The sequence below is a fragment of the Cygnus atratus genome, chromosome 14 (genome assembly GCF_013377495.2).
Source record: "Cygnus atratus isolate AKBS03 ecotype Queensland, Australia chromosome 14, CAtr_DNAZoo_HiC_assembly, whole genome shotgun sequence".
In the NCBI taxonomy this organism is placed as follows: Eukaryota; Metazoa; Chordata; class Aves; order Anseriformes; family Anatidae; genus Cygnus; species Cygnus atratus.
In genome coordinates, this window is record NC_066375.1 from 9537696 (window position 1) to 9558305 (window position 20610).

The 20610-nt window shown below is 45.5% G+C and overlaps 1 protein-coding gene across 4 annotated transcripts; it reads left to right on the forward strand.

The window, feature by feature from the left end:
* Positions 1–2419: 2419 nt before the first annotated feature.
* DRD1 (dopamine receptor D1) lies at positions 2420–8158 on the forward strand. 4 transcript variants are annotated; one of them, XM_035559710.1, is made up of 4 exons: positions 2757–2922; positions 3006–3884; positions 3994–4160; positions 4609–7755. In XM_035559710.1, exon 4 carries the CDS (start codon positions 4617–4619, stop codon positions 5970–5972), a length of 1356 nt encoding a protein of 451 aa, XP_035415603.1. In that variant the 5' UTR covers positions 2757–2922; positions 3006–3884; positions 3994–4160; positions 4609–4616; the 3' UTR covers positions 5973–7755. The 4 variants fall into 4 exon arrangements, with proteins under 4 accessions (XP_035415601.1, XP_035415602.1, XP_035415603.1 ...); XM_035559708.1 differs by lacking the exon at positions 2757–2922 and adding an exon at positions 2420–2533 and having other exon boundaries at positions 3994–8158; XM_035559709.1 differs by lacking the exon at positions 2757–2922 and adding an exon at positions 2430–2533 and having other exon boundaries at positions 3006–7755.
* Positions 8159–20610: the final 12452 nt, after the last annotated feature.

Here is a 20610-nt window from a genome sequence, read left to right on the forward strand (position 1 = left end):
TTGGAAAACATTAAAATTAAGCTGCTGTTTTATGTTGGGGCCTAGGGAAAATTAAACAAGATCTATACTTGTTTTGGGATCTCAAAGAAACACCTGCACTGTTGCTGGCAGTTTTAGGCAAGCCCCGACCTGGACAAGAGCTGATCCTTCAGCACTGGCTGAAGGCACGTCAGCTGGAGAGCAGCAAAAGGAAAATCCAGCCCATGCTTTGCATAAATGGCAGCCATGGCTCTGTCAATCAGCTGCCTAATCCCACCACTGGATTTTCCTAAACAATAGGGATTTAATGGATTTCACTTCTGCTCCTCACCTGGGTATGACTATTAAGCCATGAAAGTTTTAAAAGCTTACAAATGACCTGATGTGACAAATGAGGACAGCAGGGAGCCCTACATGAAGTGTGAGTGTTTGAAAGCTGCGCTGCTGTTTAAGGGGCTTTGCTGCACTGGTACGGTCTCAGCTGAGCCAGGCCCAATTTTCACTCACAAAATGATCACAGGAACTTAGGGATAAGATAGGAGAGATGCTCTGGCAGCTGAAACAGAAACTGGACTGCCAGACAAATGAAGAAAGTGAGGTTCTTATGGGAAGCTCAAAGATGTCATCAAATGAAACTTTTAACCCTCACACGTATCAACAGCATTAGACCACCTGATGCTGAATTCTGCTTTTTCCCCAGGAAAATCTAGTCCCTAGCAAAAGCCAACAGAAGAGTTCATTTGACTCAATAAGCAGATCATTGAGAGGGAACTTCTCCCTTCTCTGCAATGTGCACCTCAGCTTTCTCTTCCTGCATGCCTGGAAGATTGTGCTGTTTGGGTGCTCTGCAGTTGCTGCGATTCCTCTTGGAATAATCTAAGGTGGCTGTGGTAGAAAGCCGCTCTGGGGGAGCCTCTTGAAATTCTCACAAACAGAAGCAGATGTACTCAGCGACTTCTTATGCAGGCAATGTTCCCCTCAGCCTAGGGTTTCTATTGAGAGGCAGAAGTGTGCTACGTTTTCAAAAGACAAGTATTGTGCAGTAAACCTCACCTGTATTGTGTTTCAATGAGAAAAAGAGAAAAAAAATAAATCTTGAATATATAAAAACAAAATTCAGAATGAGTTTCATTAGAGATCTCTATTACCAAACAGCACAGAATTCATTTCTTGTCTATTTTCACTTTTCTCTGGGGATCAATGATGATTAAAGGACAGGATAATAAGAAGGGGGAATGAGAACTTGCTGAGAAGCAATTAAAAATGGGAGAGAGAGGGGAAGGGAAAACAAGTATTTTAGTTAGCTAGTCAAGGTTAGTTTAGCACTGTATCTGCTTTAACTGACATTATGGAAAATTATAGATGGCACATAAGCAACTTCAGTAACGCTGAACTCCAGGAAATGCGTCTTGACAACTTAGTGAGCTTATTTGTTCTTCCAGGAGAATTTAACCCCCCTGTGATGCCTTTTATCTTCATTTTCTGATTTTTCGTTTGGAAGTGAGATTATTATACCAAGGTAGGAACTTGTAAATCAACGCGTTCATCTTCCTTCGTTGGCTGTCGTGGCTAAGGTAAGAAAGAAAAATCCCTTTCGTAGAAAGAAGGGGTTTGGGACGGAACCGCTCTGTTTCCAGGGCTTGCTGCCAAACCGGATTGATTTTTTTTTTTTTTTGCACAGAAGCAAACACCGTCCGAAGAGAGCGGTCTGAGATTTTTGCGGGCAAGCAGTGCAGTTGCTTGACCCGAGTTTTCTCCCGCAGCCAGAGGCCGGGACTCAGCCCCTGCCCGCAGGGTGCCAGCCCTGGGGCTCCCGGCAGGTCCCGAGGGCCGGAGCCACTTGTCCCTCTGCTGCCCCCTCGCCTGACCCGGGACAAATCGCTCAAAATCCTCAGGCACCTGAGCACCCTCGGGAAACTGAGCTTGAGGTTTTTCTCCTTGTTCCCTCCCTGCCCGTATGCAGGGATAGGGATGCCCCTGGGAACTGAAGTTTGCCCGTGGATGTTGCATCCTTCTCAGCCCCTCCAGCGGTGCCCACAGCGCCGTGCTCGCCGGACCAGCTCCCTGCCCGACGGCGGCCTCGGGGTTCCCGTCTAGCGGCTGTCCCGGGCTAGCCAAGCCGATTTTTTTGGCTCTGAGCCCCGGCCCTACCGGAGAAGCTCCACCGGGAGTCCCCAGGGGGCCGCTCTCCATCCCTGGGCGCCGTGTCCCGGCCCCCGCATCCCCCGGGGTCCCTCTCCCTGCGGAACCGGGACGGGTCTGGGGGCTTTGCGGGGGGCAAGGGGGCACACAGAGAGCATCCCGGCGGCGGAGCCCCCCTCTCCTGGGGGTTGCCCGGCGGTGGGGCGCGGGGCCGCGGCCGCCCAGGAGAGGGAGCCCGGTGGCCGCGGCTGCGCCGGGTGCCGCGGGGGCGCGGGGCTGCGGCGGGCGGCGGGGAGGCGGCGCGGAGCGGAGCGGAGGGGAGCGGAGGGGAGCGCAGGGGGAGCGCTGCCCCGGCTGCTGCCCGCCCGCTGCCAGCCCGGCCGGACCCGACCCGACCCCCCCTGCCCCGCCGGTGAGTACCGACCCCGACCCCGTTTGTCCCGGGGAAAAGGTCCCGAGCGTGCCCCGGGGGTGCTGGTGTCGGTCGGGGAAGCAGTGGCCGCCCCAGGCTGCAGCCGGCATCCTGAGCCGCTGCGAGCATCCCCCGGGCAGAAGTTGGGTGCCGGTCCTGACTTTTCGCATCAGTGTCTTGAACGCGGCCGGCTCGGGGCAGCACGCAGCACCCCGTGGGTGCCGGGGCTCGGCGGAGCTCAGGACGGGGCAAAGTTGTCCCCGTGTGCCTTAAACTCCCGGGCAGCCTCTCTCGCTGCCCGGCTTTGCTTGGCATCCCGGTTATTCCCCGGGAAGGCAGAAAAATCGGGGAGAGGCAGCCCAGGGGGGAAGCTGCGGCCGGCCGAAGATGTGAGAGGAGGAGAAGGGGGGGGGGTTGCTTTTTGCTCTCTGCATGCCTCCATGCCTGTCTTCCCCTTGTCTTAATCCTTTAGGAAGAAGACGCCGGGCGGACAGAGCTTTCCCGGAGGGGCGATGCTGCCGAGCCCTGCCCCCGGCAGAAGAAAGCCCTTGCCGCCGGGACCCCCCTCGCAGCGGGACGGAGGAGAAGTCCCCGGCCCCGGAGATGCGCGGCCCGGGGCAGGCTGCGGGAGAGCATGAAGAGCTGCCTTCACCTGCCCTCTTATTAAAGGAAAAAGCATGCTAAAGCCGGCCCCGACCCTCGGAGCGTAGCCCTTCTGAGCAGGAGGTGGGATTATTCCGTGGAGAGCTGTAACCTGGCAGAGAAGTGCTAAAGCCACTTGTCCCCACTGCAAGAGGAACCCACTCCAGGCATCGCCGGCTTCACACACCGCGTTGTGGCACAGAGGAGCTCACTCAGGTCCTGCCTCTTCCTCTTGCCCTTCTTTCTCCCTCCAGGGAACAACAGAAGAGAGAACTGCTACTCGGCTCTTGCCAGTGCTGGGAATACTGTGCCTTTTGCCTGGGATGAATCGCCCCAATGTGCCGCTTCTGCGGGATGTACAAAGTGCGATGGGGACTGACCCAGCCACCCACGTTTGCCAAGTGATCAGCAGTGGCCATGGGCTGGAGGTAGCTGGACACACGCCGGCGGGGTCCGTCACGCACTGCCCGACAGCGCAGACCTGCTGCTGGCTGGAAAACTAACTTCTGGTGGTCCCACTTTGGCGGCTCCTGGTTTTACTTCTCCCCTGCCAATTTGCACTTTCAGGGAAAAACACACGCAGGCACCTGATGCGATGCAGCATTTCTGGGATGGTTTTGTGTGTAAGATTTGCTATGCAATTCCAAAACTAAATGAGAAGGAGAGACGGCCTTGCATTCCAGAGCAAACAGAGAATCAGAGGTGAAAGGTAGGAGCCAGAATTTCTCATTTAAATAAAGCTAAATAACCTGAGCTGCTTCTTACTGAAAATCTTTAAAACACACCTACTGTATGTTTATTTTCTTTGTCTCTGGAAGTGTAAAACTTGACCGGTTTGGAACAAAGTGAAGAACTGCTCGCTGACGCTGCCCAGAAACAGAGGACTGATGGATTTTGTAACAGGAGCGTGCTGAGGAGGAAGGAATGGAATGTTTCAGCAGTGAGAAATTCAGGGGACCAAAGTAGAGAACAAGCACCTTGTATAGTACGCATCAGTAAATATGAAGGGCTAGTGCAATGGACGCTGGAAACACTCGATCAATAGTCTATTTAAGTGGGATATGTGCAAGCATGGAAAAGTGATTGCATTCCTGTCTGTGGGGTATATTTGTAGAGGACAGCAGCAGAACATTTGCAGGTGATCAGTCTGAATTAGGCTACTTCATGCTGGGGTGGTGCAACGTGTTTTTGAAGGGGATTGCTTAAAAACTGTTCTGTGGAGCTGACTGTACTTGCGCATTTGCAGTTCTTGCTCGTAGAGCTTTCAATGTCATTCAGGGAGATTCAAAGTGGATGAAGCCCATCTGGGGGTGTGGGGACCATAAGAAAGGATCTTTGGTCTGTTTGGTGACGAGTAATTAGTGGATGTCTGATGTCTCTGCAAGGAAAGGAGCTGATGTCGTCATCAAAGTCATGATATGATTTCCCCTCAGGAGAAACTATGACTTGGAACGACACCACTATGGACGGGGAAGGGTTGCTTGTGGAAAGGGACTCTTCCTTTCGGATTCTCACGGGCTGCTTCCTCTCGCTGCTGATCCTCTCCACGCTGCTGGGAAACACGCTGGTCTGTGCAGCCGTCATTAGATTTCGCCACCTGAGGTCCAAGGTGACCAACTTCTTTGTCATCTCCTTGGCTGTGTCAGATCTCTTAGTGGCGGTTTTGGTCATGCCTTGGAAAGCCGTGGCTGAGATTGCTGGTTTCTGGCCTTTTGGTTCATTTTGCAACATCTGGGTGGCCTTTGACATTATGTGCTCGACAGCCTCCATCTTAAATCTGTGTGTCATTAGTGTGGACAGATACTGGGCCATCTCCAGCCCATTTAGGTACGAGAGAAAAATGACCCCCAAGGCAGCCTTCATCTTGATCAGTGTGGCGTGGACTTTGTCTGTGCTGATTTCCTTCATCCCCGTGCAGCTCAACTGGCACAAGGCTACCACCACAAGCGTTTTGGACCTAAACGCCAGTTTACAAGGTATAAGCATGGACAACTGTGATTCTAGCCTAAACAGGATGTATGCCATTTCCTCTTCTCTAATTAGCTTCTACATACCTGTTGCCATCATGATAGTAACTTACACAAGGATATACCGGATTGCTCAGAAGCAAATACGACGAATCTCAGCTTTGGAGAGGGCAGCAGTGCATGCCAAGAACTGCCAGACCACGAGTGGCAACAGGAGCAGCATGGACTGCCAGCAACCTGAAAGCAACTTCAAAATGTCCTTCAAGAGGGAAACGAAGGTTTTAAAGACTTTGTCGGTGATCATGGGGGTGTTTGTGTGCTGCTGGTTGCCATTTTTCGTGTTGAACTGCATGATTCCCTTCTGTGAGCCTACCGAACCGTCCAAGGGAGCAGAAGCTTTCTGCATTAACTCCACCACCTTTGATGTTTTTGTTTGGTTTGGATGGGCTAATTCTTCCCTCAACCCCATCATTTATGCCTTCAATGCTGATTTCCGCAAGGCATTTTCAACCCTGCTAGGATGCTACAGGCTCTGCCCTATGTCCAGCAATGCTATAGAGACTGTTAGTATTAACAATAATGGAGCAGTTGTGTTTTCAAGCCAACATGAGCCCAAAGGATCCAGCCCCAAAGAATCTAATCTGGTTTATCTGATTCCACATGCAATCATCTGTCCAGAAGAAGAACCTCTAAAAAAGGAAGAAGAGGGTGAACTGTCTAAGACCTTGGAGAAAATGTCTCCAGCACTGTCGGGTATCTTGGATTATGAAGCTGATGTTTCTTTGGAAAAGATCAATCCCATTACACAAAATGGGCAGCATAAAACCTGAGCAGTAAGGTTTACCCAGCAAGACCCAATAGTGTACATTGTAATAATCTTTTTAAAAAAACCTAAGCTCTAGGGAGAAATACACATTTACACAAAGCCCAGAATTAATTTTCCTGGCATTGAAAGCAAATTTAATATTTAAAACACTACACAGCAAAAGATACTGAAAATTGGTTAAAAAAAAGGATGTTCATCTGTACTCTTCATGCTGAGGAATATATACGAATTCGGATACAGGGCAGTAATAAAGAAAATATTTCTCCTCTACACCTAGAGAAGCCAATTTCTAGTTTGAAATGAGGCAAAAGATAAATGTTAAGTATTTAAAGATTAATGTTTACTAGAAGTTAAAAGATTGCTGTGTTTTGTGATAGTGGGTGTTAACAGGTCCTAATTTAAGACTGAGGGATTGTAAAGGTAGGTAGAGGCCTTCTTAAAATTATTTCTGAAAAATAATTGAGCCTTATAACGAGAATGGTTATTTTTAAAGCTTTGGGAGGTAATATGATGATACCAGTTTTATTTATTTATTGTTTTAAATTGATATTTTTCATATGTTATAAGAGATCTAGCTTTATTTATGTTATTTAAGATGTCTAAATAATGGGATATTTTTGGAGTGTCATAACTGCATTTTGGCCAGTCAACCAGTCAGCACTTTATTAAAAGCTCCGATAGCCTGGAGAGCCAGTGAGGGTATAAAGGAAGGCTAAGAAGCTCAGCAAGAAATGAAGGAATCTACAAAACTGATGTGGTGTGGAGTTCATTTGCTTATGGCCTTTTGTTTTTTAGTGGGATTTCTTTCAAAAGATAGGACCAGCGTTGACTGAGTTGTGAATTCTCTTCCCTTATAGAAATAAAAGAAATTGCTGCTATTTATTTTTAAAAAAGTTTCATGTTACAAAGACTTTGCTAGAATGTCAAGTTTGTGGATCTGTAAATACCTTAAATATGACTACAACCTTAAGAAGAATCCAATTTGAGAAGAAAAGCTTCTTAGATCACAATTCTTAGTATATAATATTTTGTATTTATGTAAGATAAACAGCTTTCTCAGACTTTTCTTATTTCAAGTCTTGGATATCTTTTCTGAACAAACACGGTTGGTTACAATGGTAGGAAACATGCCAAACCTCATTATCATCTGTTTTACTGCAGCAACACCAGGATCATGCTGTCTGTCTGCTCCTGTATCAGTCAGAGTTAAAAAGTGAGGTACCTAGTGCTTTACTTTGGAAGCTGGGAGGACATTACATTTTAGTAATTACCATGCCAACAGTCCGTTCAATAAGGAATAGTGCCTCATTTCCATTTGGGATTAAGACATTTCTAACTATGGATGGAACTGCAGTCCCCACCTCAAAAACGTCCTGTGAGCTCCAAACCAGAGTTGCCAATGTTCAATTCAAAAACTGCTACTTTTCCATTGTCCTTCCCCGCTGCTTTCTCTTTGTAACGCCAAAAGCAATCGGTGAACATTAGCAACAGGACCGCTGGGTGTTAATATTCAGCAGCATTCAAAGAGAGTGATTTGTTTTCTGAATGGGCGCAAATACCCTCTGGAGAAACTTTTCGTAACATATATCAAAAAATGTGTTGTCAGGAAAAGAGAACTGAGAGGAAAAAATTAATTCTAATGAACTCTATACATCCTGCATCAGGTCTGCGTATTTATGTATTGTGAATGTTTTCATAATTTTATTGCCTGTATGCTGCTTTCATACATATAATAAAATTATTTTGTGAAGAGGAGGTCAAATAAAACAATCCACATTGCATTTATTAAATACATGCTGGTTTTTGGCAGTTGTTTGGATCATGTTAAAGGCAAGGATGGTTCCTGTTTTTCCATTTGCCCTTATTTGGGAACACACCAGTGAGGCAGATGGGATTTTTTATTAGAAGCAGGAGAAAGTCCCCTCTGCTGAGAGACCTCTCGGCCCTTGCTCTCAGCTAGAGTTTGAAAGCAGTGCATGCAGCTTGGAAAAAAACACGTCCTGTTTTAATGCGACTGGTTAAAATGTGTAATGTTTGGTTTACTGGTAACTCTTATCTCAGTGATTTTGCCTTCATTTAACAGAACAGCGAACTTGGTTTATAGCATGCTTTTAATGTTGCTTTTTAAAAGAAATTTCTTCCTTTTGAAACTGTGCAGTACTTTTCAAAGCCCAATACAATCTTACCACTGGTGCCTGGTTTTTTTTCGGAGCAAAATGACTCATTTCAGAAGTGATGAGATGGGGGGGGGGGGCTCAGCTGAAGTACAGAAATGTCACTCTGTTAACAGTGACTGGTACTTTGCTTTTGTCTTTGTCAGCAGTTCAGTTTGAAATGAAGAAAAAAGGACAAAATGTGGTCACTTCTGCCTCAGGCATTACCAACATGGCTGGTTCAGCACCGGGGACCTGAGCTGGTGCAGGGGCAGCTGAGATGCCCAGCTCTCCCTCCCCAGCGCCGATGCCAGGGAGTAGTGTGCTGTCCCCGGTCAGTAAATGCAGCCTTTCTTAGCTTCCCGAGGAAAATTCCCCCACGTGGTCCAGATGCCTGATTTCTTTATGTGCCTTTGAGGAATTATTTTAGTTCTTTAAAAATCCACAGGCCAAAGATGAAGTTCTGTGGTTGCTTTGTTAATTGCATCTGCCTTCAGGAGCTTTATTCTCAAAGCTCCGAGCACTTTGATATAATAGCAAAAATATGGTTTAAGGGGAGCATGTAAAGCAAGATGCTGGTCTTGTACTAGCTGACACAGGTTTTATGTCCCGACACAAGTGGCTGCTGCAGTGTGACCAGGGGCTGTCCCAGGACTGCCCCAGCTTCAGAGGGAGGTTGTGGGGAAGTGCTCTTGCTCCTGAGAGCTTCCCTTCGAAATGATGGGCTCCCTGCTAAAAACAGGGCAGGAGGGACTGACTCTCTTCTGAGTTGATTTTATTGTTTTTTCTCTCCTTCTATTTTAATTTTTTTCTTCTAACTCCTTTCCTCTAGATACATTTTAGAGTACCACGAACTCACCTGGATCTCCATTTACCGCCATACTCCCATTTACCTGTTCCTTTTCCAGCCTTCCCCACTCATGACCCTTTACCTGTCCTCTCCTTTCCTCCCACCACTACCAGAGCCCTTCTTCCACCCTGTTTGGCTCCATCAGCCTCTGTAACTCTTTGCTGGGAAGAAAGCTCAAACCAAAATCTTCTCCCAGGTTTCACCTTCCCACAGCCTGCACCCAGAAACGCTTCCCTTACCTGCTGCAGAGCCTGGAGATCCGTGCCAGGGGGGACTAGAAAGACCAACAGCACATACCTGCCAATTGCTGCTCTATTTATGTGCCTCTAACCCGACTTAATCACCCAGAAGTTATTACCTGCTCTGCGCCTGCTCCCCAGCTGCTTGAAACCAGTGCTCTGCTGGATGTCAAGGTCAGGGCGCACCCTGGGACTGGAGAGGCCCAGCCCCATGCCAGGCTTGGGGCAGCTCAGGGCTCCTTACTGGGGTCTGGCCAATTTTTGGGGCTGGGGCTCTCCCTGCCCAGTGTCAGCAGGCAGTAGCAGGCTTACTGGTGTTTTGGCAGATCAGAGGAATGAGCCTGGCCATGGGTGTTTCAGATGCACCCACACATACCCGGTGTAACCTTCTCCTTCTGCATTGATTCCTCGTGACTAGAGGTATTTTTCTATTTGTAGATGGGAGAGGTTAATAATTAACCTGATGGCCTTGATGAAGGAGCTGTTTGCAACGAGTGAACCATAATCACTAGATTAAATCTGAATACATTTCTCTGTTCCCTTGGCAAGCATTTCATGCTGATTTGGGTCTCTGACTTAACAAAGCGTACAAAAGATAGAGGATGGAAGAGTAAATGCCTTTGCTGATGTACAGTTCTAATAATGTAGTTATGGGGATCCAGTCTGGGATTTTTTCAAATGAATGATTTTCAGAAGCACCCAAATCTGAATGAAATCTCAAACAACACCTTTGATTAGTATCTCAAAGAGACAGATTATTCTAGTAAATATTTTGTTGGTTAGTACAATGATAGTACAAGTGTTCCCGGTGTTATCACTCATGGCCACACAACAAATGTAACTCAAAGAATAAGGAAAACAATGCTAGCTATTCCATAACTTCCAAAAGATGAAAGCACATCACGTAAGATGTTCTTGCCTGTTATGCTGCACTACAGCAAATACAGCAAAATACTGCGATTGGAGTCAACTGCGTTGTTTTCGTGCTGCCCCTTGCGTCGGGGTGTCTGTCTGGTTCCACCTGGGAAGACAATGTGGGGATCAAAGAGATTTGACCTGAAAAAAAATGAAATTGGCAATAATAGCAGTGGTAGGGGATTTGTACAGCTTGCTTACACTTTGCTTTGTGCCAGATAACTCATATATTTGTTTCTCTCAGGTCTCCTCTATTTATCATGTCAGCATGTGCCCCTTTAAACCAGTTGGATTTTTTTCCTGTTCGAATATCTCCAGTCCAACAGAACTGGAACTGTTGCTGGGATTTTTCAAATAACAAAAAAAATACAAACGAAGTGTTGGTTAAGAATATTATTAGAGGATATTTTGACATTTTCAAAACATTTTTTAAATTTACTTAACTTTTTAGATTACAGTTTTAGAACTCAGATGAGATCTTTAGTTTGAAAATAATGACAAAGAAGATAACTATTGAAAATAAAATGAAATCATTTAATATGACTTGCATTAAATGATTAGATTGTTCAAATCTTTTTCCTGCTCCTACCCCTTGATTTTCAGATCATTAAATTACTATTCATTTCACTCTTTCCTTAGAAAAGGAAACACTCTGAAATCTTGCATGAAGACACAGAATGAAAGAAGAATTTGCTTCCAAGGTTCTTCCACTGATGTGAGCAGAGAAGTCAAACATTTCACTGTGCTAAAGTAACATTGCAAACTTTCCCTCAGTTTCAGAGGGAGACAATTATGGCTTCAGACACCAAAACATTTTTGCCTGTTTTTAATGTTTTTTTTTCTTTTCTTCTTTGTTAATAAAGGAGTTTCTGACGGTACCACTTTCCAAATCATTTGGATGCCACTCTGTATTGCTACTAACAATTTTACTTTCAGATGTACACACACATGCAACGTATAATATTCTCGTTTAGTAGATTCAGTGAATCAGTAGATTCACCTTGTGCTGAGGAGCGCAGCCGATGGCAGCCTGCTGGAAATGCCGGTGGGCCCCTGGGTGCTGAGTGCTGGTTGGGCTGGAGCGGGGATGTGCTTGAGAGAGGCCTTCAGAAGGCTATGAAAATATAATATGGTTTGAAATTGCTCAGGGAAACGTGCTCTAAATAAATAAAAAAAAGAAAGACTTAAAAATGTTATTATTTATTTATTTATTGCTTTCTAGTTTTCTAAGTCTTTTGTAAAGATTTCTGTGATGATTTCCAAGATGTAAATTTTACCATCCAGTTTCAGTTCTCTTTGCTCTTCTATAGTTGTGTTAAGTTCTCTTTGCAGTCCTACAGCTCTGTTAGACTTTGCTGTCGATCTGTGTCTTCTGCTCAGCAGATCCTGCTCCAGCAGAGTGCCCCTCAACCTGCCAGCATTGCGCCCGCTCTGCTGGGGTGGGAGGGCAAGAGGTGAGAGAAACCCCCTGGAAAATGCCTCATCTGAAGAGGGGGAGAGCAACAAGTTCAAATTTCATGCTGCTATCTATACTGTATGGCCTAAAACTAACGCATTTTCATAGTTTTCCCAATTTGCTTGCAACAGTTTGAATTAATTTCCTTGAAAGCAATGCATACAACTTAAAGAACACCAGCATTTTCTAAGTAAGAAAGATATTTACATTATATTAATGAACATTTCAGAAATATTTTTGCTAAATATCCTTAAAACCCTTAGAAAATAGAACACTTTCAATGCATTTTGTTCATATAAAAAAAATATTCAAAATAAGAGGACAAATTCTTGATGAGAAAAATGTCACGCAGAAACTTTCAGTCATATTTCTTTCTTGTCTGAATGGATAAAATATAGTGATAGATAGCCTTGTGGTAGCATGTAGCACAAGTAAAAGCATTTCCTGGCAACCAACAGAAAACAGTCATGAGACGTGCACTTAAAAAGCTTAAAACTTTAGCATGGAACTTTTAAAGCACAATAAATAGAGCCAACATCGTGCCTAAAATTTGCCTTGCATAAATTTTGTAAACATTGATATGGATGAATTTGCTGAGAAAGTGCCTGCATTTTTTCCCTTATATGAAGGAAGCATATCTTTTGGAAGAGCTTTGGAAAATACAGCCTTTAGTGCAGTATTGGTGGTCAGAATTTCCTGGGATTTAAACCTGACTTTTTCACTAAACTGGCTTAGTTTTCTGCATCCACATTTGGAAGCGTGAACTCAGAGGTATTTTGCACAGACTAAACTCACCTTTACCAAGTGATGCAAGGACACAAATGTAGGTGCTAGCCTAATTCCTGCAGGACAATGCATGCTGTCTTGCTGGTTTTTTGAGGGTCCTGTGGAAACTTTTACCAGACATTTAGTAATTCTACTTGTGTTCTTTAGTCCATACAATTGAAAAATGCCAGTTAATTTTTTAAAATATATTAAATAAGTTTCTGAAGTTAGCTTCCATCCCTCTAAGTGGCATTTTCATATGCATGCCACAGGACATCAGTTCCTGCCTGCTGGGTCTTGCTGCCTTTCAGCAGGAGCAGGTTCCTCCTTCCTCCTTCCGTGACTTTTATTCGCGTTCTCTCTGTTCTGCCCCCTTTTCCCTAAATAACAGAGGATAACATAAATGGTAGGCAGGTGATTTGATCTGAAATGGCACTTTTTTACTCTCTGCGCATCACCAGGTCCTGTCTCCACCCCAGATGCTCTGGTGCAGGCAGACTTTTCAGCATCGGTCCCGACTGGGCCCTTGCACAGGTTTGCTGGGCCCTCGAAGCTCACAGGCTGCAGGTGGGTGATGCTTGTTTTAAGCTGGATGGGGAGAGCCACAGTGAATGTATTGGTTGAGACATTTTCAAGACAGGGCTAAAAAGCTGTCCAAAGCCTTTGGACGGTTGCGGCATGCTTGCCCCTTGAAATAGTGCTCCTCGAGCCCTGCCAAGCATCAGTCCTTCCCATATCAAAAAAATTATTTTCAGCAATTTATTGGATTTTGTAGTATTTACTCAGCTCTAACATGTAACCTTGTGTATCTCCTGCACCTAACTGAAGCAAAGAGCCAGCTGGGTGATAAGAGCAAATAGAATATAAACTCAAATTATCAATCTTAGCATTCAGGAAAAAAACAAAAACCCAGTGGCCGGACTCCCACCCTTTCGGCAGGATGTAAATGAGGGTGGAGGAGGCAGAGTGGTGCTGAGCCCCACGCTCTGCAGCACGCCTGTGCTTGCGCTGCACCACCAAGGCAATGAAAGAAACGTTTCGCATGCCACAGGCGGCAATCAATGGAGCGTTCAATATTTCAGTCACTTTCTTTTTCAAAATGACTGGTGATCCCTTCCCACCCCCGTGTGCTTGCAGTGCTCAAAATTAAATACAGGGAACAGTCACCAGTAACAGCCCCTGGGGTCTGCAGCAGCCGAGTGTTTGTGTAGAGGGATGGGATGGGTGGGGTGACTGAGGGGAAAACTCACTCTTCCTACAGCTGGAAGGGCTTTGGTGCATATTTTATGGCTTTCCCCTGCTCATGCCCGATAGATAATCATTTCTGAGCACTACTTCCCTATGTGCTATCTTTTAAAACAGATTAGCAGCCGCAGGTAGTGGGCAGCCGCAGAAGTGGTGCCCCAGAACCGCAGCAACAAACCTGGGGGTGCTCGGCCAAGGAGGAAGGAAGGCTGTCATTTTGGAGAAGCTTTTTCTGGGCTCTGAAGGGACAAATTAATTTCTGAGGCCAAATGCCTCATTTATTATGAAGGGCTCCCTTATTTTATGTGTGTCTTTTCCCCCTCAGCAGGCTGAAACTGGTGAAATTTGGCATCTTCTTGCTACGTTGCTTCTTCTGATAGCAGCAAATAGACTTTTAGTTGGATCCGTAATTCAAGTGTGCTAAACAAACTAATTGTTTCAACTACAATTAATCAAAATGACCCGTGTACTTTTATTCCTTAAGGAAAATAAAGGAATTATAGGTAATGCTGCAGAGTAGCTTTCTCAGTCTTTAAGTTATCTCAGGCAGATACGAGCCTGCAGTCTGGAGTGATGCACGGTTACAGCATGGCTTGTGGCTTGTGCATGCAGTGCATGGAAACGCTGTGCAAGGAATATAAACTAGTGATTAGGTTTCATGATGTACGGCCCTGCTCACTGCAGAAAGATCTGGGTTTGCTGCTGCAAACAGCTGTTGAACCCTTGGGTTGCTCAGCAAGGCTGACAGAAGGGACACCGAGAGTCCCAGATCCTCAAGTGCTGCCCAAATTGTCTCCCTGTGTAATCTTCCTGGGTAACAGTGGCTACAGCAGGAGCAGATGCTGGAATTTCAGTGCAAGCCCTGATTTTATTCATTCTGCAGCCAAAATGAGGCCACGAAGGCTGCCAAGAGGCATGCTTTTTTTGGTTTGACACACAGAGAATGCATTTTTAATGTTATAAGTGCTGTTCTCCACCATTGGACTCCCCAGTGATGGATAACTGCAGTCAGAGCCTTGCAGTAAAACATTTGCTTTCAAAGAGGATAGACAAAAATACAACAAACAGTATTTTTCATTAAAACAGAAAAATATTCCCTTTAATAGGCCGCTCTCTGACTTTTCTCCGATCTGAACTGACAAGTAGTAATTCTGCCTTATGAGGCTAGAACTGGAGAAAGAATAATTTTCTAATCAAAAACAGTGTTTACCACTGCAGGACAAGTTGTGTGTCTGGGCATGGACACCAGCCTTCTGCTAGAGCTGAGGAATATTTGGAAGATCATTTTTTTCTGTCATCTTGGTCATCCCATGGACTGCCTGCTGATTGTAAAAGAGATTTGTTTTTAAATGTGTGGGCTTTGTGAATCTGAATTCTGAGCTGGGCAGAATAGACTTAATACTGTAAACCACCCCCCAAAAAATTCATACCCCCACCAAAACAGAACTCACTATGAATGAGTTGAAACATATTTAATTCCTGGATTTACATATTTCCTTTCAGTCATCCTATGAAAACTAAGATAATAATTGAAATAATTTGGGAAAGAGAGGATTAAAGGTGATCTTACTGCATGAATATCCACTGTGCTCCAGATGGGAGAGAAATTCTTGTCTTGCTACCCCACAAAATAAACCTTTCTGGGGCATGGCCAGTTGCCACCCCTTATGCAGGGGGGTGAGGAAGCATGCAGAGCACTGTGCTTGGCTTTGTTTTCTCCATGTGAAGTGGGATCTGGGATCAGAGGTACTGGGGTGCTTGCATGAGCAAGGGGAGCAAAAACTTGGTTGTGACATTAAGTCCTAGCTCGCAGCTGTCCCTAGCGCTTGGTGTGACACTGATAGTGGTTCCTCACTCAGTCTGGGTCGTAGTTTCCCATCAAGTCACCTGGTGAGGAAGGTTCCCTCTCCTCGAGATTTTCTGATTGCAAAAACCAGAGCCCCTTCAACACCTAGAGCAATGAGTAGTCCTTGCAAGGACTTAATGTCACCTGATATATCATTGCACAAAATCCTGATGTGTACAGGAAGACAATGAGTTAAAATCTAAGCAATAAAGTCCTCACTAAAGCTTCCGTCTGTCCTGGTGTGCCTCTTGCTCTCTATAACCAAAAGCAGGAGGTGGGAGCTGGATACAGACACTGCACACAAAAGTTCTTCCTTCACCCCTGCCCTGTTGCTTTGCCACATGGGATGTGCACAGAGTATGTCTGCTTACCTTGCCTGGCCATGTAAGTTGGAACAGGGCTGGAAAGAGCATGCAGGTAGCCCCAGCTCTGCCTGGGAGCAATTCCTAATCAGCAAGGCTAGGGGCAGAGACAGGGACAGGTGAGCAGCAGCTTCACTCCTGATGCATCATACAGCATGAAGGATGCTTGCAAGCAACTGGACAAACGGTCTCTTTCTGGAGACAGGTATTTTCATATGGCAAGGTATTTTTGGGTGAGAAATACAGAGGTACGAGTCCTCTTGAGAAGAGGAGTTTCGGTTTCAGATCCTCAATTCAAGTTTATCACTTTTTTCCGGGTGGGGGCATGGTTACTTATCTGCATTCGAGACAGAAAGCTCTATCTTAGAGCATCTTCAAGTGCTTGAAATTCTGCCATCAAGCAGAAGTAGATTGGTATCTCCCCCCATTTCCTGCTTAGCAGAAGAAGTGTTCCCTCCCATGGGGGCACATTAACAGGGAAGAGGCTGTGCACATAGGGAAAAAAATTTGGAGTCACTCAGGGACAAATGTTGATCTATTACAGCTGAATAAATCCACAGTGATACAATTGATTCCCTGGGATATGCATTAGATTTATCCTGGCGTACATGAGATCACAAACTTCTGCATGCATGGCTCTCCAGCTGATTAGCACAGTGTGATTCTGATAAAATTCCAGACTACCTTAAGACTGTCTGATGTTTCCCTTAGAAAACCCTTTTTTCAGTTGCTTATCTCCTTGCTGAACCTCAACCGTATTGATAGAGTTTTTTTTCTATGCTGGATACATGCCTCAGGCAAATCTACAAACTTTTAAAGTGTCAGTCAGAACAGCAAAGGCAGTTCGGCGTGAGGGAACATGAGAAACAGAAAGTTGTGTTTCCCACATGAAAATGTATGGCTGTTTTGGGGAGAAGCTCCGAAGCTGCTGAGCTTTGGGGCAGGGCTGGCTGACCCTTCTGCGCAGAGGGACAGTGGGACACAAGGCAGAGTAGCACGTGAGCAGTCATCGAGAATACATAATTAACACACATTATTTAACAGAAAAGTTACACGCAAGTGGGGAACAGAGCTGGGGATGGGAGCTGGGAGCCCAGCATCTTCCATTCCCAGACCCACTGCATTGGCCATTTTTTGGGGGGATTTTTTATTTTTTTTTATTTTTTTTTAATAAGTAGAAACCCCAGAAACCCCAGTGTCAGAAGGGGAAGACATTGCTAATCGCTTGCTTCCATGCATGAGTTTGGGTTAATTCCAGCAATGCCATCCAGGAAATGAAGTCAGCAGAAGCCTTTCCTATTAAAGCTGTCACAGGTCGAAAGGACTCAGTCGACAAAACTAAAAGGGAAACAACCAGCTCGAGCTTCTGTTCACTGTGAGGCAAGAGATGGGGGAGAGGCAGGAAGGGTTTGGCAAATCTGAAAGCAAGAGGAGTTGGTGGTCCACCTGTGACATGGAGCCAGCAGCAAAGATCAACACTGGTGAGTTGGTGCCTGGGGCTGCGATACACAAACCTAACTCAGGAACGCCTCCTTGCACAGAAGGCTGGGGGAATTCACACCAGTTTTGTCTCACACCAAGAACACACAGAACACATCAAATTGTGTTCCCAACCCACCGTGTAGAGGGTTTCTGGAGTCTAGCTTCAGGCGTCATATCTGCCTGCTTTGAAGCAGGAATTGCCTGCAGCAACTCTGCAGAACTGGGTTTTCTCACAAAATGTTGTACATTTAAAATTATCTGTGATATTAGAAAAAAAAATCTTTGCGTTTCTAGTTTCTCTGAGTGGGAGTTTTGCTGTACAAGATGGCCTGAAATGGAAGTGAGCCGCATTCCATCTCCGTAGTCCAGCTAGATGTGGCCTTTTTGAAATATTGAAATGAGTGTGGGGTGAGGGAGAATTGTTTAAATTAAGTTTTATCTGAATTTGTCAGAACAAATCAAAAAATGGATCACGCTATGGTTTTCATTTTCTGGAGTGTTTCAGAACAGAAACCTGAGCCGTTCTGTCTCTAACTCCTAAAAGTATTTCTTTTATTTTACTGATGTCCTCACTTTCTTCATGGCCAATTGCTCCAGAACTTGAAGCTTTTGACAGAGAGGAAAGCCTGGAGGATCTCCTGCACTGCCACACGTCACAGGGTGACCTCACGTAATGGCCGGACCACCCCATACGTGGTTTCTTCTTTAGAGGTTTTTAATTTAGATACTTTTTCTCCTTCCTAGCCAGAGATGTCTTCAATCTCAGGGGCTGCCCTGCCTGTGTTGGCACATGAGGCTGTTGGCAGGGCTGCATGCACTGGGCAGAACCAGCAGGCTCCGGATGGTCACCACGGTACCTTGCAGCCAAATCAAATCACAATTAAAAAAAAAAAGCTATGTGAGTGATTTCGAGAGTAATAAGATAATGTTTTTGTACTGTGAGGGACCTGGGATGGGAAAAGCAATCACCTTTGGAAAAGCTGTTCAGCCACTTAACCTTCTTAGCATTTCAGAAATCCCCTGTAACGGGCTTGTGGTTCCGCAGCACTGCCCTGCCTGTGAAGCAGACACCTATAATGTCTTCGCTTCACCCCTCCTCATGCCGTGGCCAGTTAAACACTGTCTTCTCCCTTAGTAATAAAGCCAAAGTGCATTTTACTGTGTTCAGATAGATTGCTCTCTGAATGAGAGGGAATAATTTCAGCTCAACCTCAGGCTCTGGTGAAGGAAGAAATGAACATGGAAAGCAAGTACCCCCTTGAAGTATTTGTTCCAAAAGCAAAATTTATTAGTGCATGCTGCATGTCTGTTTTTCACCAGTGTTTTGTGCAGTCATGGTGAATTACGTATGAATTGTCCTGGCTCCATTGGCTTTTATAGCACTGCACTTACAACTGGCGCCTGATGCTGAAATAGCGATTAGAAATTAATAACATTTAAATACAGACATGAACACTGAGATCTGGCAAAACTGAATTTTTTTGCTGGAGCCCATTAATATTGGCTCACTACTTCATTTCTTGTCACTTTTCACCTATTTTCCTAAACAAGGGAAGGCTGTGGAGAGCTCTCTTCATTGCCAAACCACCCCCACAGGCAGTGTTATCTTCCCTTCTATGTCGTGTTACCCATCATCTGCGTTTTTTCTCTCTTAGCCTTCCAACAGCACCGCACAGCGTGTGGGTGCAAATGAAGAGAAGGTGTCAGCTTGGGCACTGGGGACTGGCTCTGCTATGTGTGTGCACAAGCCACTTCAGTTCCCTTTCCCCCCAGCTATTTTGCTCCTGCCCTAGCCCAGAAGATGCTCAGAGACAATACCAGACTGTCAGAGACAGAGCAGTAAATGCCAGTGGTGGGGTTTCATCCTGCAGGGTGCATGACTGCCTGTCTAGCACCCATCAATGCTCCCTGCCTTGCCTCCCGCGCAGAACACCCTCTCTCTTTGCACTTGCTCTCCAGGTGAAGGTAACAGGAAGGGCTGTGCTTGTTCTCAGTTACCACAAAGGAATTCCATGGGCAAGGCTGCATTCACAATTTGAACCCGTGTTTTCACTTTATTTATAGTTTTGCAAGCCCATTTTTTAAAAACTTTTCCAACGAGATGTTGTATGCATCTCTTATTTTAGTTTGAATTATTTTTCACTTCACTGTGTTTATTGTCTGTTATTCAAATAGCGACGTCCATAACCCTTCAGTGGCTTTTCAAAAATGAAGAAAAACAAGTTCTCTTCCAGTCAGATGCTTGTTGTTTGTTTACTTCCTCAAAAATGGCTGTTTGCAGATTTGAAATATAAATCTTCTCATAGCATATGTAGACTATGGTAAACATCTAAAAAAAAAGGCAAGCAGCTTGTAGTTGAGAACAAGCAAAAAAAAAACAAATTTCATATTTAGCATCCTGTCATCTGTAACATGCTTCTGCCCTTTGAGCTCATTGTGATCCATCGTAGGGGCTGAGTATGGCATTGGCTGGGTGCTTGGATAACCACAGAGGGGAAAATTTCTCCATGGGATGGTCCAGCACCTCTGATCTGAGGTGTATTTAACACAGGCTGCTCAGGTGGGGCCAGAACTTGATTTGTTTCCACTGTGCTCTCTTTTCAAGGCTTTCCTTCAGCATGCTGACAGCCCGTGAGGCAGGCTTGTCTGATGAACGACTGTCTTCAGACGGGACCGAGAGCTTGAGAAACTAAATAGGATGTCTGCTGGAAAATGTACTCAACAAAAGCAGCAATTTATCTCCTGAACAATCTGGTGTTTGCAGTGAAGTCCACTTTGTCCCAGAAGGCAGAGTAAAAGAGAAGAAAGGCTGAATAATGCATAAGAAGTATCCTTTCACACATGTAGGCATACGATGGGGCTCATGTTGTGTGCTTAAGACATGGAGAACAGCAATGTATAGTGAACGCATTCAGAAGGAAGTAGATTGAGACAAAAAATTAGCTTCATTTTCAAAAATAGGTCACGGACAGTACATCTTTACTGTATCACAGAGAGAAATTAGAAAGCAGCCCGAACCCCAAGGAGACCAAGACTGTAATGTGTGACTCACAGGAACTCACACACCCAAGAGGTAGAAAGGGAGCTCAGATACTCCATCACCCTCTCCAGGCAGGAATGAGTCAGGCAAACCGACATTTGATGATGCTCGTTCCAGGGAGGGACTGGGAGATGTGCAGCGGGTGTGGACCAGGCAGTGTGCAAGCTCCACTGGTCTGCAGAGCATCAGATCCCAGCCCGGGGCTGCCTGCCAAGGGGATCGGTGGGGAGGTGGCTGAGGGCAGAGATCTGGCTGCTTCAGCGCCCACGGCGCTCTCATTAGGAGGGCT

Bases quoted from the DNA above. Each gene is read 5' to 3' on its own strand.
- DRD1 (XM_035559708.1), top strand. From the start codon at position 4,617: ATGACTTGGAACGACACCACTATGGACGGGGAAGGGTTGCTTGTGGAA.